The sequence below is a fragment of the Ischnura elegans genome, unplaced genomic scaffold (assembly GCF_921293095.1).
Source record: "Ischnura elegans unplaced genomic scaffold, ioIscEleg1.1, whole genome shotgun sequence".
Taxonomy (NCBI): domain Eukaryota; kingdom Metazoa; phylum Arthropoda; class Insecta; order Odonata; family Coenagrionidae; genus Ischnura; species Ischnura elegans.
This window is the reverse complement of record NW_025791703.1, coordinates 7,844-35,616: the sequence shown is the minus strand read 5'-3', so window position 1 is coordinate 35,616 and position 27,773 is coordinate 7,844. Positions and strand designations below refer to the sequence as shown.

At 44.3% G+C, this 27,773-nt stretch overlaps 4 protein-coding genes, 1 non-coding gene and 1 pseudogene across 5 annotated transcripts; 4 read left to right on the top strand and 2 right to left on the bottom strand.

Moving 5' to 3' along the window:
* Positions 1-4,042: 4,042 nt before the first annotated feature.
* Positions 4,043-5,614, top strand: LOC124173533 (late histone H1-like). The gene has a single exon (XM_046552973.1). It carries the CDS (start codon positions 4,821-4,823, stop codon positions 5,541-5,543), a length of 723 nt encoding a protein of 240 aa, XP_046408929.1. The 5' UTR covers positions 4,043-4,820; the 3' UTR covers positions 5,544-5,614.
* Positions 5,615-6,398: 784 nt separating this feature from the next.
* Positions 6,399-7,987, bottom strand: LOC124173532 (histone H3-like centromeric protein CSE4). Its single transcript, XM_046552971.1, has one exon. The coding sequence runs from the start codon at positions 7,439-7,441 to the stop codon at positions 6,458-6,460; it is 984 nt and encodes a 327-aa protein (XP_046408927.1). The 5' UTR covers positions 7,442-7,987; the 3' UTR covers positions 6,399-6,457.
* Positions 7,988-8,326: 339 nt separating this feature from the next.
* LOC124173534 (histone H2A) lies at positions 8,327-8,922 on the bottom strand. The gene has a single exon (XM_046552974.1). It carries the CDS (start codon positions 8,751-8,753, stop codon positions 8,379-8,381), a length of 375 nt encoding a protein of 124 aa, XP_046408930.1. The 5' UTR covers positions 8,754-8,922; the 3' UTR covers positions 8,327-8,378.
* Positions 8,909-9,383, top strand: LOC124173535 (histone H2B). Its single transcript, XM_046552975.1, has one exon. It carries the CDS (start codon positions 8,972-8,974, stop codon positions 9,341-9,343), a length of 372 nt encoding a protein of 123 aa, XP_046408931.1. The 5' UTR covers positions 8,909-8,971; the 3' UTR covers positions 9,344-9,383.
* A 6,380-nt stretch (positions 9,384-15,763) lies between these two features.
* On the top strand, positions 15,764-15,882 carry LOC124173539 (annotated as a pseudogene).
* A 9,433-nt stretch (positions 15,883-25,315) lies between these two features.
* LOC124173537 lies at positions 25,316-25,434 on the top strand. The gene has a single exon (XR_006868606.1). It is a non-coding gene; the product is annotated as a 5S ribosomal RNA (ribosomal RNA).
* Positions 25,435-27,773: the final 2,339 nt, after the last annotated feature.

The window sequence follows — 27,773 nt, the reverse complement described above, 5'->3', positions numbered from 1 at the left end:
CAACATTATGTCCTATAAACAGTGAAAACCAGCGGATTTTGGTGGGACAAGTTTTAGAACAATAGGAGAAATAAGGCAATTGTTGGTGAAGAGTGTCAGTGCGATTGAATTAATGGTTTAATTAATATGTTACACTCCCTGGCTGTCGACATGAAATTCCTAGGGTCAAACTCAATATTATTTATAAAAACCATAATTACCGAGGGATTTAGACGGGATACCTTTTAAAACGTTAACAACAGTAAAACATACATTAGTGTCGAGTTTCGTATCGTTAGAATAATTAGTTTAAAAAATATTCCAGTTGAAGTGACTGAAATATTGCAGAGGCTAAATATTGAATAACAACATTATGTCCTATAAACAGTGAAAACCAGCGGATTTTGGTGGAACAAGTTTTAAAACAATAGGAGAAATAAGGCAATTGTCGGTGACGAGTGTCAGTGCGATTGAGTCAATGGTTTAATTAATATGTTACAATGTGTGTATGACAAAATGACATTAAATGTGTCATACTCAAAATTATACTTAAAAAAAAAGTCATAATTACCGAGGGATTTTGACGGGATGCGTTTTAAAACGTTAACAATAGTAAAACATACGTTAGTGTCGAGTTTCGTATCGTTAGAATAATTAGTTTAAAAAATATTCCAGTAGAAGTGCCTGAAATATTGCGGAGGCTAAATATTCAATAACAACATTATGTCCTATAAACAGTGAAAACCAGCGGATTCTGGTGCGACAAGTTTTAGAACAATAGGAGAAATAAGGCAATTGTTGGTGAAGAGTGTCAGTGCGATTGAATTAATGGTTTAATTAATATGTTACACTCCCTGGCTGTCGTCATGAAATTCCTAGGGTCAAACTCAATATCATTTATAAAATCCATAGTTACCGAGGGATTTCGACGGGATACGTTTTAAAACGTTAACAATAGTAAAACATACATTAGTGTCGAGTTTCGTATCGTTAGAATAATTAGTTTAAAAAATATTCCAGTTGAAGTGACTGAAATATTGCAGAGGCTAAATATTGAATAACAACATTATGTCCTATAAACAGTGAAAACCAGCGGATTTCAGTGGGACAAATTTAAAAACAATAGGAGAAATAAGGCAATTGTTGGTGAAGAGTGTCAGTGCGATTGAATCAATGGTTTAATTAATATGTTACAATGTGTGTATGACAAAATGACATTAAATGTGTCACACTCAAAATTATTCATAAAAACCATAATTACCGAGGGATTTTGACGGGATGCGTTTTAAAACGTTAACAATAGTAAAACATACGTTAGTGTCGAGTTTCGTATCGTTAGAATAATTAGTTTAAAAAATATTCCAGTAGAAGTGCCTGAAATATTGCGGAGGCTAAATATTCAATAACAACATTATGTCCTATAAACAGTGAAAACCAGCGGATTCTGGTGGGACAAGTTTTAGAACAATAGGAGAAATAAGGCAATTGTTGGTGAAGAGTGTCAGTGCGATTGAATTAATGGTTTAATTAATATGTTACACTCCCTGGCTGTCGACATGAAATTCCTAGGGTCAAACTCAATATCATTTATAAAAACCATAGTTACCGAGGGATTTCGACGGGATACGTTTTAAAACGTTAACAATAGTAAAACATACATTAGTGTCGAGTTTCGTATCGTTAGAATAATTAGTTTAAAAAATATTCCAGTTGAAGTGACTGAAATATTGCAGAGGCTAAATATTGAATAACAACATTATGTCCTATAAACAGTGAAAACCAGCGGATTTCAGTGGGACAAATTTAAAAACAATAGGAGAAATAAGGCAATTGTTGGTGAAGAGTGTCAGTGCGATTGAATCAATGGTTTAATTAATATGTTACAATGTGTGTATGACAAAATGACATTAAATGTGTCACACTCAAAATTATTCATAAAAACCATAATTACCGAGGGATTTTGACGGGATGCGTTCTAAAACGTTAACAATAGTAAAACATACATTAGTGTCGAGTTTCGTATCGTTAGAATAATTAGTTTAAAAAATATTCCAGTTGAAGTGACTGAAATATTGCAGAGGCTATATATTGAGTAACAACATTATGTCCTATAAACAGTGAAAACCAGCGGATTTTGGTGGGACAAGTTTTAAAACAATAGGAGAAATAAGGCAATTGTCGGTGACGAGTGTCAGAGCGATTGAATTAATGGTTGAATTAATATTTTTCAATCTCAGGCTGACAACATGAAATTCCTAGAATCAAACTCAATATCATTTATAAAAACCATAGTTACCGAGGGATTTTGATGGGAGACGTTTTAAAACGTTCTTAAAGTGAAAACAAACATTATTGAGTAGTATCATAGTCTCTGAATGAATACTTTCAAAATACGCCATTTTTTGGGTTGTAAGTAAGCGAAGACAAGAAAATTAAGACAAATATTCGTGACAAGTGTCAGTGCAACGGAGTAAATAGTTTTAAAAATGTGTTACAGTTGCTAATGAGTTAATCAAATTTCCATTTTCATACTCAAAATTATTTCTAAAAACCATAAATACCGTGGGATTTGGACGGGAGACGTTTCAAAACTTAGGTGTATTCAAAAAGAACATTATTGCGGAGTTCCGTAGCCACAGAATGAATACTTTGAAAAATATCCCATATTATGTGTCTGACAGCAAATGCTGATTTTTCAATATCAACGTTATGTCATATGAACAGTAAAAACCAGTGAATTTTGATGGGACCGGTTTTAAAACGACAAGGAAATTAAGGCAATTATTCGTGACTAGTGTCAGTGCGACTGATTCCATGGTTTAAGAAATATATTGTAATCCGTTGCTGACAAAAACAAATTTCCAATGCCATACTCCAAATTATTCATAAAAAGCAATAATTACCGAGGGATTTGGACGGGAGACGTTTTAGAACGTGAATATAAATTGAAACAAACATTATCGTGGACCTTCAGTGCGACGGAATTGAAAATTTCAACAATGTTCCATGCTCTGTGCCCGTCACATTGCAAAGTGTCCGTTTAAACTCAACAGGTGAGCGTGGAAACCACACTTCCGGTCGGATTTTCACGAGGCACGTTTTAAAACGTGCAGAAAAATGACACAATTAATTATTTGGAGACAAAGTTCGACAGAATAATAGCTACGTTAATGCCACATACGTGGCTACTGCGACAGCGCACGATGTATTCGTCGTAGGCGTGTGACATTTCGTCATAACATGCAGATTGTCACTTCATGCATTGCAATAGGGATATGTGAAGTTCGAAAGGAATAACTCCGAAGTCGTACTCGCTCTTTTCCTTCGTAATTCCGCATTCAGACAGTGAAATGCATCGGAAATATTGACAAACGAAGTAACTCAAAGGAAAATTGATTTGCCAAAAGAGGTAATTGTAAGAATGCCGAAACAACAAATACCACGTTTCAGGAAATAGCAAAGTTAGGTTTCAAACTTGGACATTACCGTAGAGAGTGGAATTAATCCACAGAACAATGTACGAAAAACGAACAAAGGGAAAGTTATCGATCGGCGATGTGAAGAGTACATCTTTTCCCTTGCACGTCCGTATTCACGAATACACGTTTCCTGCGGGAAAGACACATCATTTCCAATCCCGAAGTGGCGTGTGGTAATTTAAGTAATACGTGTAACGCGCCACGTCGTCACAATGTTGTAGGGAACGGTAATTCATTTTCACAAAAGTCATTCAAAATCAGCCTTCTCACACACAGAAAATCGCAGTCATCAATTTCCAGAATCGCACGCAAGACCAGAAATATCCTGCGACTCGAGTATGGAAAAGCCAGTCTCACTCGACAATCCCTCCCGTCGAGGCGTAATTTTTTTTTCACCAACCTTTCGCAATCCCTGCCCAGGAATCAAATTCACCACATTCCCCCCAGAATAGGCACAGAAAGCGCACGGAGTGAAACGAACGGGGCGAACCGAAAACCGTAGGAGCGTCAAACGGAGTCATTCCATTTCCTTCGAATATCACGATTCGCGGCGCAATCGGAGCACTCTCGCGACATTCAGCCCCCGCCGGAAAGGGGAAACGATAATCGAGTGCCGCCGTTTGCGGAATAACGGCACGAGAACAAAAATTATGGACATTCGTCCGCTTCTCCCGGGGATCGCGGGTTCGCGGCAGCGCGAACGATCGCAGTCGCACGCGGAAAGAGTGATTTCGGCGTCGCGAAAAGGCGAGATCGAGGGAAACAGTCGCGTTTCGGCGACGCCGAAGTGGCGTCTCGATCGTCGATCGAAATCGCCGCAAACTCGGATCGAAAAGTGCAACAGACGAATGCACAACCGCGGATCGAGTCGTCGCGACACGACGCCGATCCGTCCGACAGGCACATCTTCCGACCATCGTTCTCCGTCCGCGGGGCGCCGTCCAGACCGGCGCCGGCGTGCCGGCACACGCAGGAAGGTTCAGAGAAACGGCGAGGCAGGTCGCCGATCGACCACGCGAACCCGCGACGCCACGGCGACACTTTAATTATCGGGTCGGAAGGCGCGCCGGTGACATGCCGTATTTCGCTCGGGCGCCGCGGCGCCCGCGACGTTCCGGTCGCCGACGGCGGGCCGCCCGCGCGCGGCCGGGACTGTCGCCTCGCGCGTCGAGATCGGACGCCGACGTCGGAGCCGCCGGCGCCGTCCGAAACGATAAAGTGCGAGACGAAGTCGAGTACAAAGATTCGAAGGAGAACGCCGACGACAAGTTCGACAGCGGCGAACGCGCTCCGAAATGGTACGATATCTCGAAGGTGGGAAACGCGAAATTTTGAAAATTTTCATACCTCTCGTCCGAGACCATGGCAGACGCTACCGCAGCAGCCGCAGCAGCGCCCCCGGCGGCCCAGCCGTCCGGCACCGCAGCCGTCAAGCCCCTGCCCGCCGCCTCCGCAGCATCCAAGAAGGCCAGCAAGGGCGCCGCCTCCAAGAAGGCCCGCGCAAAGCCCTCGCATCCACCGACCTCCGAGATGGTCAACAACGCCGTCAAGAGCCTCAAGGAACGCGGCGGCTCCTCCCTCCAGGCCATCAAGAAGTACATCGCCGCCTCCTACAAGGTCGACGCCGAGAAGCTCTCCCCCTTCATCAAGAAGTACCTCAAGTCCGCCGTCACCTCCGGCACACTCGTACAGACCAAGGGCAAGGGAGCGTCGGGGTCCTTCAAGCTGAGCTCCACCACGCTGAAGGACAAGGCTGCACCCGCTGCAGCCAAGGCGAAGAAGACCGCAGCCAAGAAGACCGCCGCGGCCAAGAAGCCCAAGCCCGCGAAGAAGGAGAAGGCTGCCACCAAGCGGTCCGCGCCCAAGGAGCGCTCCAAGTCCGCGCCTCCTGCGAAGAAGGCAAAGAAAGCAGACAAGCCCAAGAAGAAGCCCGCAGCAGCCAAGCCAGCGGCGAAGGCAGCAAAGTCCCCATCGAAGGCGAAGAAGGCGCCCACCAAGCCCAAGGCGCCCAAGCCCAAGAAGACGCCCACCAAGCCCAAGCCCGCGGCAGCAAAGAAGGCCGCCGCCGCCCCCAAGAAGAAGTGAGCGACCGAACCTCGCAGGTTCACCGAACTTCGATGTACGCGAAGTTCAATTTAGGCCCTCTTAAGGGCCATCAAGTCATATAGATGACTATTTTCCATGCTTAAAACAAAATCCTAAACTCCTCCTTCACCTTACCCAATAAAGTTTCAAACCTTACCCATTGAAGGAAATGAGTAGATGGACAATATTCCTTCTACAAATCCGCTAATTTTACGTCAAATTAATGCACCTTCCATTGAAGGTTGTCAGATAATTTTTTGGCAGTAAAAATTTACCTATGAAACTAAGTTTCGAAAGAGACGTCTGCTGCAGCAGAAAGCGTGATTGCTCAAAAGAATGAAGTATTTGCGTATCACATATTTGCAACCAAGACGGTCGATTGTTGAAAACAATGAAATCTTGGCGAATGTCATTGTTGCATTAGTATTTTCCGTGACAATACTGCTGGCTGAAAACAATCGTCGCGCATGGCAACATCTCCTAACGACGTTTTTTGAGTTCGAGAGATGCCTACATTGTCGTAACTCGATAAAGGATTGAGTGTACTCCTGACTTTGTTATTCTGATAGAACTTCGTAATTTCCGTTACTTATGAAATTTAAATTGCCATTCTGTAAAGATAGCATTTTCCGTCAGGAAACTACCAGGATGCCAAGCACTCCATCTGCAAAAAAACATCTTTTCATAAGTTTTATTCATACCTTCCAGTATTCATTTCAACTATTTTTCATTAGTTAATTATAATTATCATTAATTACAACTTTATTATTTTTTCATTCTCTTTCAGATTTTCTTTATGAAATATTATTTCATTCTCGTCGATGTAAGCAATGGGAAACAATCGTCTGTATGACGTCTAGTCCTGAAAAGGACTTTTGTTTTTGTGCCGACAAGAAGTCGACAGCGACGACGATCTAAGCGCGCTCTCCGCGGATACGGCGTGCCAGCTGGATGTCCTTTGGCATGATGGTAACGCGCTTGGCGTGGATGGCGCACAGGTTGGTGTCCTCGAAAAGACCCACGAGGTAGGCCTCGGACGCCTCCTGCAAAGCCATGACGGCGGAGCTCTGGAAGCGGAGGTCGGTCTTGAAGTCCTGGGCGATCTCACGGACCAGGCGCTGGAAGGGCAGCTTGCGGATCAGAAGCTCGGTGCTCTTCTGGTATCTCCTGATCTCTCGGAGGGCCACGGTACCTGGGCGATACCTGTGGGGCTTCTTCACTCCACCGGTGGCCGGCGCGCTCTTGCGAGCGGCCTTGGTGGCCAGCTGCTTCCTGGGGGCTTTGCCTCCGGTCGACTTACGGGCTGTCTGCTTGGTACGTGCCATTTTCCTGTCGGGAAAGTAACTAACCTGGGCGATTTCTCGACCCAATATATTGGCATGAGTGTGTAGACTCTTACATGTGCCGAAATGTGATTGGCTGAGAGTGCGAGACCGTCGAAAGACGTTATAAAAAGAAAGCAGAACGTGGCGCAACCACGATTCTCTCACCGAGACAGCAGCAACATGACTGGACGTGGCAAGGGAGGAAAAGGCTTGGGGAAAGGAGGCGCCAAGCGTCATCGCAAGGTTCTTCGCGACAACATCCAGGGCATCACCAAGCCAGCCATTCGCCGTTTGGCCCGCCGTGGAGGAGTCAAGCGTATCTCCGGACTCATCTACGAGGAGACCCGCGGTGTCCTCAAGGTGTTCCTGGAGAACGTGATCCGTGACGCCGTCACCTACACCGAACACGCCAAGAGGAAGACCGTTACCGCCATGGACGTCGTGTACGCCCTCAAGCGCCAGGGACGCACCCTGTACGGATTCGGTGGTTAGATTTCCATCGTGGCAGCAGCCCATTACATCTGGCAGCTGCATCATCGAATAACAAAGGTCCTTTTCAGGACCATAGAACATGCAGGATATTATTTGCCATTGCTTAAACACGTCGCAATCACAGAAATGTGATGTCAACGATAACAAATGAAATATCAGGTAATGATGGAGTGTAAATAAAAGAACATCAATGGAATACAACTTATTTTGTCACTAATCACAAAATTAAGTAAGTTATTATGCTATTAAACCTAATACGTTCATCCATACTGAAAGTTCATTTAGTAAACTGCTGAGGGACGATCAATGTGTTTTTTTTATCCATCCAAGTTAAGCGACTTCAACAATAATGGTCGCTCAGTGTTCCATTCCCAGTACTAATTGTTGCAGTTTCAAGCGGCACAAGCCGTTGCCATTGTCGTCTATTGATAGTGTGTTGCGTTACTTAGCAACGACCAAATGCCTTCATCGCTTTTGTAACAATTCTTCGGCCGAATGCGGTGATTGTGACATATTGTTAGACATCGCCTATCAGTTACTTAGAAACGCACTGCTGCCAACATATTTTAAATTTGCTACATAGTATCGCGACTTTTTTGCTACTTTGGATATCCATTCAAATGTGTTCCTTGACACATTGTTATGCATCATTAATTAAGAAACGCACAGCTGCCACAATGTTTTCAAATTTCTACATAGTAGCGCTACGTTTTCCTTGCATTGCATATCATTTCCACTGTTTTACTTTTTCACAGCGAAGCTATACTAGATCAACAATTTTTTCCCTTCATTACACTTCACCCGTCAATATTATTAAATGTATTATAATTATCTACAAGCATTACTACTTGACAACTCGATTCACCTACATGACAAATGGAAAGTAATTTCTAGACTATTTTTCGTGCGTATTTTGGGAAGTATACCAATTTTTGACATAGTCGTAAGACTGACAGACCTTGATGGTTTGCGGTCCTAAAAAGGACCATTTTTTATTCTCTTCCAAGAAAGAGATCGCTTAAGCCTTCTTCTCGGTCTTCTTGGGCAGAAGCACGGCCTGGATGTTGGGCAAGACACCACCCTGGGCGATGGTGACGCCTGAGAGGAGCTTGTTCAACTCCTCGTCGTTACGGATGGCCAGTTGGAGGTGACGAGGGATGATCCTAGTCTTCTTGTTGTCACGGGCGGCGTTACCGGCCAACTCCAAAACTTCTGCGGCGAGGTACTCCATGACGGCGGCCAGGTACACGGGGGCACCGGCACCGACACGCTCGGCGTAGTTGCCCTTGCGGAGAAGACGGTGAATACGTCCCACGGGGAACTGAAGTCCGGCCCTGCTGGAACGGGACTTGGACTTCCCCTTGACTTTGCCTCCCTTTCCTCGTCCGGACATGATGAATCAAGTTGTTTTCGGCGCTACGGTGCAGACCTCACGACGAATCGTTGACAGCGGACAGCTCCCCGTGTGGTTTATACATATTCTGGGCTGCCGCTGGCCGGTGCCTCAGCCTAATCGACCAATCGCGAATCGGCTGGTCCTGCCTCTACGGGTTATAAACTGACCCAGGATTTTTCAGATACATCTCGCTGCTACGCAACGTTGATACCAACATGCCACCCAAGACTAGCGGAAAGGCTGCCAAGAAGGCCGGCAAGGCCCAGAAGAACATCTCCAAGGGAGACAAGAAGAAGAAGCGCAGGAGGAAGGAGAGCTACGCAATCTACATCTACAAGGTGTTGAAGCAGGTCCACCCTGACACCGGTATCTCCTCCAAGGCCATGAACATCATGAACTCCTTCGTCAACGACATCTTCGAGAGGATCGCCGCCGAGGCTTCCCGTCTCGCTCACTACAACAAGCGCTCCACCATCACCTCCAGGGAGGTGCAGACCGCCGTCAGGCTCCTGCTCCCCGGTGAACTGGCCAAGCACGCCGTGTCTGAGGGCACCAAGGCTGTGACCAAGTACACCAGCTCCAAGTAAATTACTTGGTAGCGCCCCAACGGCCCTTTTTAGGGCCCTACATCATTCAGTGTGATGTTTCCATTGCTTACTTCAACGACAAAAACGAAGTTCCACTTTAAAATTCACAACGGTAGTCCATATCTCATTTTTAGTGCTCAGAAGGTCCTAATTTTTATGATTAATCCTTGGTTGCCATAGCAACAGATTGTTGATCATTCATCAGTTATTTCATTCCAACAGTCTGTGATTGTTGCCGTCGCATTGTCAAAGCGAAGTGTGACGGTGTCCGTTATTCCATCATTTTCAGTTCACTCCATATTCCACGTTGGCAGCCCATTGTAATCCATCTTCGAAAGCCTCTACTTTGTCACGGGAGGTCCGCGCTTCAGCTGTCTTCCTTTCCGCAACATTTATGAAAACTAACTCTTACAGATCCATTTCCGAAACTGATACTTTTGAAATGGAATTTATGCGCCGTTGATGCTCAATTTCATTCCTGTATGACATTTAACTCCAAATTGTTACAAAGTCAGATAGTGAACTATCGAATCTAATCACCGAATGAGTATAACATTCTTCAAAAGCCATACATATCTTCGCCAACGGCCATACCGGACGGACGTGTTTGCGGAGCGCTCTGCTAGCCCGAACGCGAGATAAGACACCCGGCCGGGAGGCCTGCCTCGGCCGCCCGCGCGAGGCGACGATCGCCCGTTCTGGCGATCGTCTTTTGTTTTTTCGTGTGTTTGACGATCGGAAAAAATTTCCGGAGCAACCATGTGATTTCTGTTTTTTCTCTCTACCGACCTACGGGCTATAGTTTAGCCACAGTGAAACAGTGTTTGAAGGTTTTTCTTTAGTTTATTCTACGAGTGGTGATTAAGTTACTTTTTTCTTTGTTTTGGTGAGTAGCGGAGTGTGCTCGCCCCTGCCTGCGCGCAGTCTGCGCCGGGCAGGATTATCATCAGCGATCCCCTTCTTCTTTCTCCCCAATTTGTTTCGTGTTCTTCCCCCCCCAATGTGCTTATGTTAGTGTGATGATGGAAGTCAATCGCACTAACACGATCGTCATCACGACGGAGGAAACGGCGAGATTCGCTACACCGCTGGAGGCGCACGTTTTTGTAAAGAAGACGTTGGGCCTCGCGGTGGAGGATGTCGACGGTATTCAGATCGGTTATAACCGAAGGAACATATATTTGAAGTTGAAAAATGAAATTATCCTGAAGAAGGTCTTAGAAATGAAAACGAGAACGCTACCTTTTCCCACCCAGGAGGGAAAAATCATGACGGCCAACATAGACTCCACGGACGACGCCCCTGTCCTCGTAAAAATCATGTGCCTGCCGCTAGAGATGCCCATCGCAGTGGTCACCGACGAGCTCAGGCGTTTTGGTGACATCAAATCATGCTGGGAAGGGGTGTGGAGGGGCAAGGACCTCCTCGGTGGCACCAGAACTGGCACCTTTTTTGTAAAAATGGTTGTTAAAGCAAATATCCCCTCCTACCTCAACTTCAGAGGCCACAGGGCCCTGATACTCTACGAGGGGCAAAAGAAGACGTGTGCCCGGTGCCACGAGGAGGGCCACGTTCGTAAGAACTGTCCGCGAAACGACTTTGGAAGGCGTTTTGCGGATGTGGCAGCCCGTTCCCCCTCTGCACCCGCGGATGATGAAGAGACAACAGCTGACATCGCCCAGCATCTGTCAACGATGGAGGATGAACCGTCGAAGCCTGCCCCCCCAAATCCGAAGAGACCCCCTTCCCCGGCTGACATCATCCCTGACCTCAACCCCGACAGCTCAAAAAAGCAGAAAATAGCCGACGAGGCCTCAAAGGTCTCATACTATACGCCCACAGAATATCCCCCCCTCCCCCAACGAGTGCCGCCCCCTGACCATACAAATCGTCATATCCTCGCGTCTGTTCGGGTCATCGAGTCCTTTGACCAGCAGACCGATGACGAAGGCGACCCAAAGTCTTCCAAAGAAGGGCTGATGGACACCAGCGTTGCGGAACCTGCTACAGAACACGTGGCAGATAACGCAGCGGAATATGAGGGTGAAATAATAGAAGACCTTTTCACCCCAAACGAAGTAATTACCATCAGCACCGTCACTTCCCCCTCCACCTCCCCTACCTCCCTTTCCCTTCACAACTCCCTCTCCGACCTCTCGCATATCAGCGAGAGCGACCCCATCCCATCCCTCACCCTCGACATGGCGGAGAAAGGCGACCGGCAGGCGACGACCTCCCCCACACGCTCGCCGTCCCACGGAGCTGTCCCTCCCAGCGGGAGTCTAAGTGGCAGCGATGCCGAACCGGAGCGGGGTGTGGGAGAAGGCGGAAGCAGCCAAGAGCAGCCGACGGATTCTCGACGCTCACGCCGCCGATCCCATAACGGGTCGTCGAGACGAAAGAGCAAACAAAAGACGGAAGACGTGCCCCCTTATTCAAGTTCGATTCCCACGTGAGTCTTTCTTCCCACTGGCCCGTAATGAAAATTCTTTCCTTAAACATTGCGGGGATTTATAATCCCCTTAAGATAAATTTAATTCTAAATTTCATAAAAACACAAAATATAGACATCGCATGTATTCAAGAGTCATTAGAGGGGATCATTTGGCCTGACCCCCTCTACCGGTCCTTCGCCAATTGCGACGGGCCGGGCCGAGGTACGACTATTTTAATTAAATCCGGGCTTCCGGTAAGAAATATCAGATTCCACCCCTCAGGGAGAATAACCTCCCTAACTGTATTCGACATCCATGTGGTAAACGTCTACGCTCCTGCGCATGTTGAGCGGAGGGTGGACAGAGATTTGTTTTTAAATGAAACACTGTTGCCGTATTTACATGTTTTTACTGGGAAAGCCATTCTCGCGGGGGATTTTAATTGTACTTATCGCGGCGAAGATCGTCAATCTTCCCGCGCTCGTATCGAACCTCCGAGCCGGGCTTTTAAAATGTTAATAGATTCTGTATGTTTAACAGATAGTTTTTTAAATTCCAATTCTGACACTGTGCCATTCACGCGCACGGGCCCAACATCGCGCTCGAGAATTGACTTCATCTTTTTATCCAAAGCCCTTAAATCCTTCCCTCGAACCCCGTATTTATTGCCAGTGTCTCTCTCTGACCACTGTGCCCTTATTCTAGACCTCTCCCTACCCTTACCTTCCCTCACCCCGGTCATTTCCAATGCAACTCCCTTTTGGCGTCTAGATACTCGACTCTTAGGAATGTCTGAGTACATTGAGTTAATCAGGGCGAAGGTAGTTCAGCTGGCTGACTCCTTCGACCCAAACATGGACGCAATTATATGGTGGGAGAGCATCTTCAAGCCCAAGGCTACCCTCTTGCTGAGGAAAATGTCCAGGCAATGGAAAAAACGGAAAGATGCCACAATAAAATTTTATAGGTTGGCTTTGAAAGAGCTCATTACCTTGCCTCGCCGGCCTGATAACTATTACGCCATGGTGCGAGAATTGAAAGGCACTATTCTAACCCATGAAATTGCTCGTTACTCTCCCCGCAGCTGGCAGCGGGAGATAGATAAGGAGGGGTGGGGCCCGCTATCCCTCTCTGAGCTCAAGCGAGTAATAAGAATGAAAAACAAGCACTCCACTGCAAATATCGACCGCCTCATGAGTGAGGCGGAGGGACATTTCAAGGGCACATATGACCGCTACCCTGCTTGGAGTGATGCGCACTGCCCCCCACTCCCCGCCTTACCCACGCTCCCGCCTGATGAGTCCCTCGAGCTCGAAAGCGCGATCCGAGGGGAGGAGGTGGAGCTGGTTCTCCGCTCCCTCCCCAAGGGTAAGTCACCCGGCTCGGACGGGCTTCCCTACGAGTTTTATGCCGCATGCTGGGACATTTTAACTCCGGTGTTGACGCGAATTTTTAATGATTTTTATATTTCTGGCGGCGAGTTGGCTCCAAGTCAGCGGACCGCGGTGATTACCTTATTGCCAAAGAAGGATCGGCCGAAGTCGTGTAACGACCTACGGCCGATCGCCTTATTAAACTGTGATATTAAAATTTTTAGCCGAATTTTAAAAAACAGATTCTCGGCCGTTGCCGATTTGATTTTAGACAAATCCCAGTATGCGGTCTCTAAAGAACGTAGCATCCTGGATGCTTCGGCTTTGCTGAGAGACCTTTTTATCACGCCAAACAGTAATCCTTTTTATTGTGTTTTAGCTATAGATCTCAGCAAAGCCTTTGATTTTATTAGGATCGAGTTCATTTTAACTGTTTTAAAACGAATGGCTTTTCCTGATATTTTTACTAATGTTATTAAATTATTATACACTGACGCCACTGCCTGTCTTCGGGTTGGGGGAGGGTTTTCAGGGCCCTTTTTAGTCAGGAATTCAGTCCGTCAGGGGTGCCCCCTATCTATGGCTCTCTTCGCGGTAGCCATGGACCCTCTAATTAGAGGATTACAGCTGGCGGGGGTTGGCATTGAGCGTTTCGGCTCAAGATATACCGGGATTGTGTACGCCGATGACATTACTCTTTTCATCGACAATCACGAGCAGATGGAGTCTGCTCGTGAGGTAATCGAGGCGTATACGGCGGGGGGAGTGGAAATTAACCACGTTAAAAGTAAGGCGATTGTCTTACAAGGGACACCCCCGTCTAATCCCTGCTGGAAGGTGACGCAGGATCCAGTCAAGATTCTCGGTATATGGTGGGAGAAGCCAATCCCCGCCATGCTCGAGCATAATTGGGATGAGGTCCTTCAGACAATAACTTTTAATATTCGTAAATACACTTGTGTCTCCCTGCCCCTGACGGCTAGGGTTAAATTAATTAATACATTGATTTATCCGAAGATTTGGTACGTGGCGCATACATGGCCATTAACACGAAAGCACCATGCACAACTTGTTACACTTACAAACAGCATGGTGTGGCACAAAATGCCACGAAAAGTGAAACGGCAACAGCTGTATTTGAGTCGCGATAAGGGGGGGCTTGACCTTATTAATGCTGAAATAAAAGCGCGAGTGATCCATTGTAAGATCGCTTTTAAGATTCTGGGAGGGGACTCGCCGGAGAGGAGCGCGTTGCTCAAGGCGGCATGGGCTGCCGGCAGCGCCTCCTCTCACGAGTTAAAAAAATCGCTCGCATCAGCGCGGGCGGTTGCCGACATTGTTCGCCCGGGCGAGGCATTCTTGGTCAAGCGCTTGTATGAACGGGTTTTAAGGGGAGGGGAGGGGGGTTCTGCGCCCCCCTCCGCCAACTCGTGGAGGAACTGGGCGGCATGCAGGGTGGAGGAGTGTGTCGCCAGTGTTATGTTTGGCGTGATTGCGGGCCTTCAGCTCACAAGGGTAAATCTTTTTAAAATGGGTCTGGCTGACGCGCCCCTCTGCCCTGTGTGTAATCACATGGATGACCTGCCCCACCATGTCCTCGGCTGTGGCGATAGCCCGAGGGCATGGAGGGCTATTAGAGATATTTTTTTTCATCTAGATTCCTTTGGTACTTGTCCTCGGCTTGACGACCATACACTCTTAACTTTGAATTTCAAACTTTTTCCTTCTTTTAAAACCAATACACTTTCGGCCATCATTTCTAAATTTACCTTCTTAACATTACAAAGAAAGCCAGTGGGAGAAGGGCTCCTAAGTTTCGTGTTGTGTGCTCCATTACCCGGCGCACCGCCGAACTTTCGTTCCTTTTTAAAAAATGTTTTCATGGAGATCGTGGACTTTGACCCCGGTTAATTCAACGCCCAGATGGACAAACAAATGATGTGAATGAGAAATGGAATGACAGAATAAATTTAGGGAAAAACCAGATGGGAAGCTCTTAGACCGCATTTTATGCTTGTGAGCTCAGAAAGTTACGGTGGCCTGGTGGATCGGCGCCCGGCCAGTAAGGAGAAGTATGGAGTGTCTGGTCCGGGTGTTCGAATCCCCAGGCTCCCTTGTCCAATTTTTTCTGTTAAAAACATTTCTTAGAAGATTTCAATAGGGAAGAATCTTTACAAATATGTAAAAATTGTTTCATTCTTAATTAAAAATGATTGTTTATTTGCTTTATTCAAGGAAGAGAAAAAAAGAGCTTTTTTTTTTTTGTAACCGCATCGTGAGTGCATTCTGAAGCTTTTATTGGTTGTTTTTCCCATCTCGAGTGTAAAGCAGCGATGGCCTAGTGGATCGACGCCCGGCTGGTGTGCGAAGTGCTGTGTTTTAGCTGGGTGTTCGAGTCCCCGGGCCGCCAACTTTGGAAGAAAAGAAATTATTTTTTCTTTTTTAATATGCCAATAATTTTTGCCCTTTATCTGTTGCAATGGGAAAAAAAGAGGACTTTAAAAGGCTTTAATTTAACTGTACAATTTTGTTGTTGTGCAGCTTCCTATTCTCTTATGTACGAATGTTTTTTTTTCCATGATGTATGTATTTTGATATTTGAAATAATAAATGTTTTGAATCATACCACGTTGAATACACCGGTTCTCGTCCGATCACCGAAGTTAAGCAACGTCGGGCCCGGATAGTACTTGGATGGGTGACCGCCTGGGAACACCGGGTGCTGTTGGTATCACTTTTTATTTTTTTCCCCTATCCTTATGAGAACTAATTACAAGTTATTCACCACATGCATGCGTTGAAGGATGTGCATTGCATTTTCTTTTACGTGAAATGGCAGTACTCCCACTTCCTTCAAGTGAAACGATTGAAACACGCCACTTCAGTTTTCCCAGTTAACTTTTCCTTATCGCGCAGAACGCTGCCTTTGTGCAGTCCATGCCATTTCTTAGGCCCATACCATTCCTTCCGTATTCTACACGTAAGTTACTTACATCGTACATACTGAAAAAAATCATTTCGCTCGAGTAAATTCCGTAAGTATAGTAAATGACATCTCATGAAGGAAACGTCGGTGATTACAGCGAAAATTATATTGTTCCACGAACGATCGATATAACTTTTTTATTCACCACTCTTGGATAATATATTTCTGTTCCTAGGTTGATACATTCGTTGTCATTCGTAGAGAAACCGCGCTTAAAACAGTCAAGCCCGGAAAATTTACATAAAGTAATGTAACGCCGAACAATGTACTTCTCGAAATTATTCCTTGAGAGAACTGCTTTTCCTGTCTGCATTCCATAATGCTCCATTTCCTGCGAATCCATTTTTAAAATGAAATGCATACCCAAAATAATTTCGATCATGAAACAGTTGACACAACAACAGGCGACATTCACTAAGCGATGGGAGCTGAAAGAAATCGCCATTACAGTAACAAGCACACCGTTGCTACAGACATTTTTCAGAAACACATTTTCAAATATCGAGTACATGAAATAACGGAATTGAGAGACACTAAAGCACATCCAACTACTGCGGGAAACTGGCAACTATTAAACTTAAAAAAATATTTTAACTCAGCTACCACGAGCTATGCATTGCCAGAAAATGCCGAGAAAAATTCTTTAAAAAAAGAAGACGAAGGTCAATTTGTGAAATGCTTTCAACGATTAGTATTCTCCTTTAAGATTTTCTGGAAACGAAAATTAATTCATAGCGTAATAATTAAAACCCTGCTACGTGCGATTCCCTTCATTAACCGGATCGGCTATTGATCATTCATCATTCCTTTTCTTACACGTGTGTTGCGTCAAAAGGTGGAAGATACAAACGACGTAATGTCAGGTGTCACTGACAAACTTGCAACAATGTAATAATTAATCTCGTCATCCGCATCCCGGGACAAGTATTGCATCGTGAGTGCTCAAAAAGTAACACGCGCTGCCGCTAGATGGTGCGACGGAGGCCACTCCGCAGTCCGGTGCCTGCCTCGCCGGGCGCGTGCAAACACAAGTTTGAACGTTCGATCCCCCGAGGGAGAGCGCACCCGGGCTATTGTTTACGACCGAGGTCAACAATGCCAATGCATACGCTGTCGAGTCCTCGGATCTTGACTGTCTCGAACAATTACTATTAATGACAGCAATGGCACATAGCCTTTTCGTCCGAAGACGCAAAGCTTGCGTCCGTTTCGCACGTAAAACCACTTATAAATTCAATCTATGAACACATCATTGTAAACCTGCACATTTCTCATCGTTGGTGAATGTTAATTTTGACTGAAGGAAATTAAATCCGGGCAATGCTATTAACTGCCGACCACCGAGCGTCGCTCGGCGTATCGCATTTTATTTTCGCGTTCAAAACTAGCGGACCACTTCCACTCCCATACGAATTGAGTTCCTGCAAGTCTCGACACGCACACTGACTAGGCAGCCGGTATCGGGGGTGTCGAGCCTGGAGAAAAGCAAAACAAAATGCTGTCGTCCGAACTTGCGTGTCATGCGATGGATAAAATTGTGCTCCCGGAACATGAAGGACGCAATTTCTTTCTTTCATTATGTCTCGTTTACGTTGTAATGGCACGCCTGCAATCGGTTAAACGAAAAAAAAGCTTGCAGATGCATTCGAGAAATACATTAATCGCGGAGTTGTTTCGTGAACGATTCATTACATCAATTCCATTACAGATTTATTGTAACAGTTACTCATCAAACGCACGACGTCCTACGAAGCACAATTTCGACGGCCTATCAAAGACAATGAAACGCAAACGTACGATACTTACTATCGATACTTAATTCGCAACAATAAGAATTTTTCAATGCAAGCAATTAGTAGTGGTACACTTCCCACACGCAAATCGGTGCAACAACTTCAGCGTCAGTACTTGTTCAAACAATTGAAAACAACTGCAATGAAACCAGCAAACACCCGGTTGCTAAGGATAATTAGCACGTCAACAATCACATTTCTCATTCCCTTCCCCGGGAAAGACCAGCGATTATAAAGTTTGATGTAATGACATCGAGTAATTATCACCCATGGCGAAACCTTTTGAAATTTCGAGCCCCTACGGTTACCTCGTAACAATCAGTAACGCATTGAAAGAGCACAGTTTACATTTTTTCCCGAAAATCATAACACATGCGGTGTGCGAAAATGAGTGTCGAGGACTTAAAATAGTCTTCGACGCTTTGCACAATGCGTTCCCACATTTCCGATAACCAACGATGAACATAATTTTGCAAAATCACAAATAAACTTGCGTATGAGTGCCGCTACTTACAACATTTCACGGTTTCCATTCAATCATATGACAATGGCGTTTTGCTGGTCTCCAATTTCACGAGTCTGAGGAAACGTTTGTGATTTGACGTTTTACAATTAATTCCTTTTCCATATCCGATAAAATTCTTTTGGCCTCCGTGATGCTAACACTACGCTTTTCAAGTCACATGTCAACTTAACACAGCATTACCATGGAATGTTATCGTTGCCCTAATTAATTATGTAGTTCCACTGCGAAGAAGTTATGAAATATCACACAAGGAATTATATTCGGACGAAAGGCACGTTAACAATAATCAACGCCGGCTGACAGTGGAAATGCGGTGTGCACTATTCGACATCGCTGACTGCTTTCATAACAGCAGTCCAAATACATAGCATTACACTTATTATTAATCCGGATCTGCCAATGCACATAACTTCACACATACAGAGTATACGACCACGATGTAACACCGTAAACACTTCCATTAAAATATTCCGTAATAAATTTTGTGAAACCAAACAATCCGTTGCTAAGGAATTCGCGAAAAATGTTCTTCCTTCAACTCCTTCGTCAACATTTCAAACAGTGCACAGTGCCTAAGATACAAAGTGCAAGGGAAAACCATCAACGTCTTAGCACATTCAAAGGCAAACACTTTTAAATTATGCCACGATTCACTCAACTTGAAACAATTAAGGACGCCACGAGTAATTTATGTTTTCTTACGATGCACAATTAAACGCTGGGATCAATCAACCGTCATCATCGTCAAACAGTGTATTAATCACATCACAGTTCACTTTTCTACACAAAAGAGAAAGCCAAGGAATAACACAGACAACGATTATGAATGTAAAAAGTGGAAAAATAAGTAACAGCGTACTTACTCGGCTCTTCGGCTGTAGATCACAATCGCTGTTGTCAACACACTTCATTCCCGTACATTTCACTAACTTTTCCTATGCATCCAGCGACACAGACACTTTCAATCCTTTCCTCACGATTGCCAAGCGTCACAAAGAACACTACAGAACCGGCGTTATGTCAGTTACAGCTGATAAACATTATACAATTATCACTGATATTAGTTACTCGCGACGTCTTCTCACCACAGCTGCCGCAGCAAGAGCGATCGAGTGGTAATACAGATTCGGCCGCTAGATGGTGCGGGGGGAACCTCCAGCAGTCCACTGCGCGCATCGCTGTTGGGAATTAGGAATCGCGCGTGGGAAAGCAATTGGGATAATTATTCGCAACGCAGCGGCAATATGCGAATCCTTGCCATACCTAATGAACCATCGATTGTCAATTGTCGTGAACTATTAATGTTCTCCACAACAATGGCACATCGAACGACCAAATCCCCGCCTTAAAGTCGCATATAATATCGTAAATTAAGCCAAGATTCAAGCGCAATGTGGTGAACATTTGCATAATTGGAATATAGAGTACTCTTGTACCTCAAAATATCCACCAAAACGTACCGCATGATGCAGAGTCTTACGTGGTTTTCGACGATTTCCAAGCGATTTCAAACCAATATATCAAGTACGGATGTCACTGTTAACATTCGTATGGCGAAGGAAATGATGTAGCAATCAGGAATTACTGAAAGAGGCAGTACAATATGGGAAATGTTTGTGAGTTTGCCTTTGACGTTTGAAAAGTAATTCCTCTACTACGTCCGATAAATTCCTTGGGCTCCGTTATGCTAACAGTTCGCTTTTAAAATCACATGTTAAGTTATCACAGCTTACCATAAAACTGCCCAAATTATTTACGTTACAATATCCCTGCCCTAATTATTTACGTTATTCCGCTGCCAAGAAAAAATGAAATAGCACAAAAGGAATTACATTCCCACGAAAGGAACGTTAAGAATAACCAACGACGCCTGACGGTAGGAATGGGACGTGTAATCGTCAACATCGTTAATTGTTCTTTCATTGCACTTGCTAGACTTAGCATTGACACGTATTACTAATCAAGATCTGCCAATTAAAATCACTTCACTCATGCAAATTTAAGGACGACGATATAACACGCTAAACACTTCCATTTAATTATTCCGTATTCACTAATGTGAAACCAGCAATCCGTTGCTAAGGAAGAAATTAGCGAAAAATATTCTTCCTTCCACTCTTTCGTCAACATTTCAAACAGTGCACAGTGCCTAACATACAAAGTGCAAGGGATAACCATCAACGCCTTAGCACAGAAAAGGCAAACAGTTTTAAATTAAGCCACGATTCACTCAACTTGTAACAATTAAGGACGCCACGAATAATTTCGGTTTTCTTAGGATACACAATTACACGTTGGGATCAATCAACCGTCATCATCGTCAAACAGTGAATTAATCACTACACAGTTTACTTTTCCACACGAAAGAGAAACGCAAGGAACAACACAGTCAACGAATACGAGCGTGAAAAGTGTTTAAATAAGTAATAGCGTACTTACTCGGCTCGCTGGTTGTGGATCACAGTATTCACCTGCACGGCTATCAGAATCGCTGTTTTCATCACACTATTGATTCTCGTGCATTTCACTCACTTTTCCTATACATCCATCGACACAGACACTTTCACTCATTTCCTCGCGTTTGCTGTGCGTCACAAAGAACACTACATAACCGGCGTTATGTGAGTAACCGCTGATAAACATGGACTAATTATAACTGATAATAATTATTCGCGTCGTCTTCTCACGACAGCTACCGCTGATCGAGTAGTAATTCAGAATCCGCCGACAGATGGCGCGGGAGGCCTTTTCGCAGTCGCTCGCCGTGGACGTCCAGAGCGGAATTTGAAATATCGTCTCTCGGTGGGATTTCTATCCCGGATTGCGACTCGGCGCAAGTATGCGAACGCTAGCCACGATGAATGATTTATCGACTCATCCGCGGTCAATTGTCGTGAAATGCGGAAAAACAAATGTTGTCATTTACAACAATGAAACACCGCACTGTATTCCAACGACGCGAAGCACGGAATATATGTAAATAATCCATTCATCAAAAACAGTATCGTTTAAACGTACATGATCGGAACACGACCGCCTCGTAAATGATCATCTGCCAGTGAAGTGACGACTGTCAAGCGGTGTCTTTCCTCCGCCCGCGATTTGCATTTCATTTCGGCGTTCGGAGGGAGCGGACCGCTTCGACTCCAGGCAGGAATACACTCCGTGCGGCTGACGATTCTCGGCATCGCGGGTGCAGGGCAGGGGGCCGCGAGGCAGAGAACATCTCGGACGTAGGTGCTCGTCGCGATAACACGGATAAGCGGGGAAAGAACTCGGCTCGGTTATACCTTAGGTTAGGTGATTAGAAGTGATTCATTGATTAGCCGTAAATACCGGACCATTTCATTAGCATATCGATTCCGCGACGAATGCAGTGAGCGATTTAACTGTTTGTCACCGTTCCTTCCTACTCTGAAAATGTTTCGTGCCCGAGTTGCTGCCCGCAGTTGTCCACGATTCAATTTTACATTTTCCCTAACGGTACCGTAAGTTCTTACTACATTTTTGCATGCCACGGTGAATGACAATCGTTCTCCAGTCTCTTTGCCATCGGAGTGAAGCGGAAATTACATCCTTTCGCGAGCGATCGAAGAATTTCCTTATGCGAATTAATTATTCCTCGTGAGTAGTCAGGTCTACTTTCCTTCCTCGATTGCACCCTACATACGTCAAATATCCTTCCTCTTCTCAATAAGTGATATCGTCACTGTCTGCCAGTGTCAACGACTTATCCTTAAACCGAACTCCCATAGTTGTACATATTCGCAGTACACGAGAAAAGTTCGCAGAGTTTCGGAGTATAGCCGTACATTTAGTCAGTAAAGGGAGAGAACCGATTAATTAATATCTTATGAGTAGGCAATCCACATTTCTCTACACTGTATTAAAACGCACGGAACGACTTAATCCGTAGCAATAAATTTCCGTGCCTTCTGCCTTGAGTATATGTTAATGAACACACTCGTCTCTTCCACAATGATTTTCAAAGCATAACTCAATTATTTGGAAAGCTTTTCGTGACATTGAGCAGTTTCGCTTGAGCGCTGAACGATATAGTTACCCTTAGTAACGAAGTTATTTGGTTTCCTGTTGGCTGTTTGCTACACATAAACATTTCAATGCAAGACGTAACGCGAGTACAGCAAATAATGGAAACTTTGCATCGCTAATTCTTTCAACGTTACGTGCGACGTAACATAGCAACCAACGGTGGAAAATCATGGAATTCGCTTATCAAAAATGCCACTTCTTGCAAGTACTGCTAATTTTTATTAATAGGGGAATGTTGTCTGCTTAATATAAATTGCCTCCCGAAGACATATAAGACACGGGAAAAAAAATTCTGTGGCCTGTAAGTTGACAAATAGCAATCCAATTTCATACACTTTACCCAAATCCTTTGCTGATTTCTACCAAATATTTTGATGTCCCTCGTGAACCGAAAACTTTGATAAATTTAGTCATAACTCCATAATTCTAACATAATTTTTTTTCGTGCACCGCATTGGAAACCATTCTTGCCATTGTGTTACTTCAGCATGTTAATTAGGAATGGTTTGCAAGGGAAATGCAGAAAAAGCGAGAATGTTATTGATATTCTCCCCTTCTTCGGTTACTAGTGAATGACTGCGTCTCGTATTAATATACCATAAATTAACTAATAACAAGCTGGTCGCCTATTTCGCACTTGGCTGCGAACTGTCCGAGTATGGTTCCGCCGCCGCCGCTAGATGGTGCGGCGTGCTTCTCCCGGCGATTCACAGACTCTTTCTCTGCGCACATCGGCCGACGGAAAGGCGGCTACTGAAATAAGAAACATTCCTTCGGGTAACCGCGCGGGTGAGAAAATCCCAGAGCGCCTATTTTCCCCTTCATTAAATCACGGGAATGAAAGAAAATTCTAAAATGTGATGCATCATTCCCAATGCAGTCCCCCGTGACTTTGAAATAAATTTTTAGCCGTGGTGGACACGGAATATCGCAAACACCTTTTCCATACACACCGGAGTCGCGTTAAATGCCGGAATCGTCTAAAATTATGCTCCCTCGTCACGAGCATTTTCTTTCGTTGCAGTTGGAAAGTATTACTTGGCGAATCAGATTATTCAGCGTCCTTAGTGGAAGATGTATTTGTATCCCTCATTCTCTAATTCATTGATGAAGACTGTTTCAGAAAAAACCAGTGCGACGTAATCCATTTCGTGCAGTCAGTTATAAACATTTCCCTCCATACCGTTTCAAAGTTTTATTCGTCCACAAATTTTTTGTAACGCACTCTCTCTTCGTGCGAAGTACCGCCACGTGGAAAGAATCCGGGGGTGGGGAAATTCTTGGGTCAACGAAGACAACTTTCCTGGGAACCCGTGTGTGGGGTAGTTCCCACGCTTGGATCCGGGTGGTGGGGGACGGGTTCCCCCACCACGAACCTAAACGCAGCGAGTGGGGCAGGGGACGCCGGGAAGAAAAAAAGAAGTTCCAACGGGCGAATTTTTCAAAAGACGCAATGGCCTCCTTCGTTTGTTTCCCGTCGACGTAAAAAGTGAGTAAGTGTTTTCTATTCATGGCATCATTCAATACCTGCCGTATCGAAAGACTTGCAGGCGAGGATAATCACTCCAATGACAGCAACACATACTTTCATGGCATAGCACCATTAAAAATGTTGGAAAGGTAATCGACTGCCATTAATGGAAGTAGGGTTTTGCAAGGCTTCGAGATAACGTGTAATACTTGAAAAAAAGAAAAAAACGCTCAATGTATACCGTTCCTTCGTCAACAGTACACTTTCATTACTTTCACGCAATAGTCATGTCGAGGAATTTATCAATCAATGATCGGTGTACACGTCCAATGAAGTGTTTCCATAGCGCAAGTGAAATTTTAGGGTTGGAAATATTTCCGTCGGGCATACGTTTCACGAAAGCAAATGCCAGTCGCCCGCCTGTATGGGAACATGAAGGGGACTCTTGTTCCCACGGTCGGAAATGGTGGTGGGGGAAGGTACGTCTCCCCGACCGAGAAGCGGCAGCGTGTGACGTAAGCAACTGTCGGTAGGGGAGAACTTTGAATCGAGGTCGGCTCCCTGCCAACGGACAGTTTTTTTGAAGGGGCGCACTATCGTTCGTCATTCCTCCACGTAAATGTTACGAAATCGGTTCGCATCACAGGGGCAGTAATGCCACCTCATAATCGCAATTGGGAAAAAGAGTGAAGCGCGATAAGCGAGGAAGGATAATAATTTCCTATTCCGTAATATAACTCGGAGTAAAACCACGAATTCCTGTCTCCGTGGCAGTGTGTTGGCATTGGGAGATAGATAAATGACATAAAGAAAAATGTATGAATGTAGGGAAAAACATTTTGTTCCAAGAATGGTGAAAACGATTTTTTACACATTGCTTAACCAACAAAGAGCATAACACCGTCAAGTCCGGAAAATGTAGATGAAGAAATTGGAACGACAAGAATTATCTTTCTCAAATTAATTCCCTCGTTACGCATTACATAATCATCTTTTGCCAGAAAATTTCTTTGAAGAAGTAAATGCATCCCTTGCGTTACATCGATCATTAAACAGTCGAAACAACAACAGGCGACATTTACCAATGGATTAAAGCTGAAACGAATCGCCATTACACCAACAAGCACACCGTTACGAAAGACATTTTTCATAAACACATTTTCAAAGATGGACCAAAAGATATAACGGAATTGAGAATTGCTTAAGCATCAAGGGACTGTTGTCTGGAAATGGTAACTATTCAACAGAAACAAAAGCAGATACAACCGCGAAGAAACCAGATCTTCCTTCGATTCTCAAGTCATGATAACTTTTTGAGGATTCGGTCATGTACTCGCCAACGGCCACACCACGTACAATTCACCGGTTCTCGTTCGATCACCGAAGTTAAACTACGTAGGGCCCGGATAGTACTTGGACGGGTGACCGCCTGGGAATACCGGGTGCTGTTGGCATTACTTTTATTCTTCAACTTGTTTAAAAAAAATATTTTCAATCACCTACCGCGAGCAATGCAGAGCCGGAATATGCCGCGAAAATTTCTTTTGAGAAAGAAATGTCACTATGTGAAATATTTTCTACATATTTTATTCGCGTGTTTCAAGAGTGACATTAATGTAGCGTTGGAGAGGAAAGGCTTTGGGAAAAATCCATTTTCAGTCATTACTGCAATCACTTCCTCGGAATTTATTCCCTAATGCGAGAGTTTCGTTGATTCCGATATGTGGTGAATGAGAGAAATAGGTTTGGGAATAATTTTAATTTGCATGCCACGCGACACTTTCCTTCGATCCTCGGTTATCACAGCGGGATTACATACTCTAAAGGCATGGAAATCGGCTTCCGCTTCCCGGTGTCCATTGGGAGATGGCGTGCAGAGGGTTTTTCATTGAATTATTAAAAATAGTTTAAACTACCCAAGTAATTAATAACGGTCATTTTCAGAAAAGATAAGGTTTGAAGATTGTTATCATACCATCGATGTTCAACGGTACATCTCCCTAACCATCCCACGGTACGTTTTCGCGAAAGCACGAAATTTCGATGCTCGATCAACAATACGCCATTACCTTGGCAACGAGGCAAGACGAGAATCAACAACACAGGCGTACGGGTAATGACAGCGCAGCACTCATTGACGTGGAATTAGTTACATTTCTTGGTTAAACGTGGCATTCTCGGATGGTATAATACATTGTATCGTATGCTGGACTCATCGCCTGCCGTTTCACGGAACCGTGTCTCGGGAGGTGGTGCGCCCTAGTGGCAGTTGCGGAACTATCGGCTAGGATTCTTGCATCACACAAGAACCTCACGGAATTTGAGTAAAAATTTTAGGTATTAAAACGCAATTTGGAAGTGGTACTCGTCGCAAACACTGTGACAAGTGTTCCCTAATGTGCAAGTGAAGTCCCCGTGTCGATGTTGTCCCCGTGTTTGTGAAATGTATGGTAGAAGAAAGGCGGCGCAAAGTGAAGTGTTGGAAGGCGACAGAGGAAAAATTCGGAAAAAAAATCCGTTATTGCGTGTGAGTGAGAAAATGTGTTAACGCGAAGATATTGGAAGTGCATACTTTCATGTGAATGTGGTAATTATGTCGTTGCATTGCAAATACAACCAATACATCATTTGTTTGTTCAGGCTGAAGTTGGCCGATGTGTAGGAGTTTGCTGATAAGAAAGGCAAACGATAGGGAAATGTGGGCCGTAATGCAGTGAATTCATACATTAATTCTTTCGATAAATTACTGATCATGTTATTAGTTAAAGGCTGGGCGTCGTTAGGGAAATATAATTTTCATGGTTAAATGTTGGAATGAGCTGTTATGTTGTCAACGCTTCGAGAGTACACAAACTGTGTCATTATGGAAATTAGTTTGTTTTATGCAATTAAACAGATCAGGAATAAGTGGTTTACCTTTCTTAGCATTTGAAAAGTTATGTGATGGAAATCGATACCCAAGGAGAGATATCATGATAGGTGAAGTTTGCAATTTGAAAACAAGTCTTAATTGTCGGGGCATTATGCAGAATAACATTGGTATTTGATGTTCGGAAATTGTAAAACTTGACTGGAGTATGCGTTTTAGGAAGTGTATCAATGGAAGCGTTAGTCTATGGGGATAGTTTGGGAATAGAATGATGATTGGGGGAATGTTGATATGTGCAGTTGTGGCATCAGGGCTTGGAGATTACATAATATGTGATATAAATGAAATTGTAATGAGTCGTGCAATGAAACTCGTCAGGAATACGTGCATTAAATCTTCCTTCGTTTTAAAAGTGAACTGGTGTTAATCCGTGAAAAAACATATTTTTGATAAGGGAACGGCAGACATTTGTGTGGCTGAGTAAATGAAATTCCAATTGTGATATTCAAAATTATTCATAAAAACCATAATTACCGAGGGATTTTGACGGGAGACGTTTTAAAACGTTCTTAAAATTAAAACATACGTTAGTGTGGAGTTTCATAGCCTTAGAGTTAATAGTATCAATAATATCCTATTTTGTGCCTGACCGTTTGCTAAACCTCAACTTTCAATATCAACATTATGTCCTATAAACCGTAAAAACCAGCGGATTTCCATGGGGCTACTTTTAAAACGACAGGAAAATGAAGGCAATTATTCGTGACGAATTTCAGTGCGACGGATTTAATAGCTTTAAAAAATATGTGAAGCCCAGGAGCTGACAAAATGCAATTTCAATTGCCATACACAAAATTATTTATAAAAATCTTAATTACCGAGGGATTATGTTGGGAGACTTTTATAATCGTAGATAATATTGAA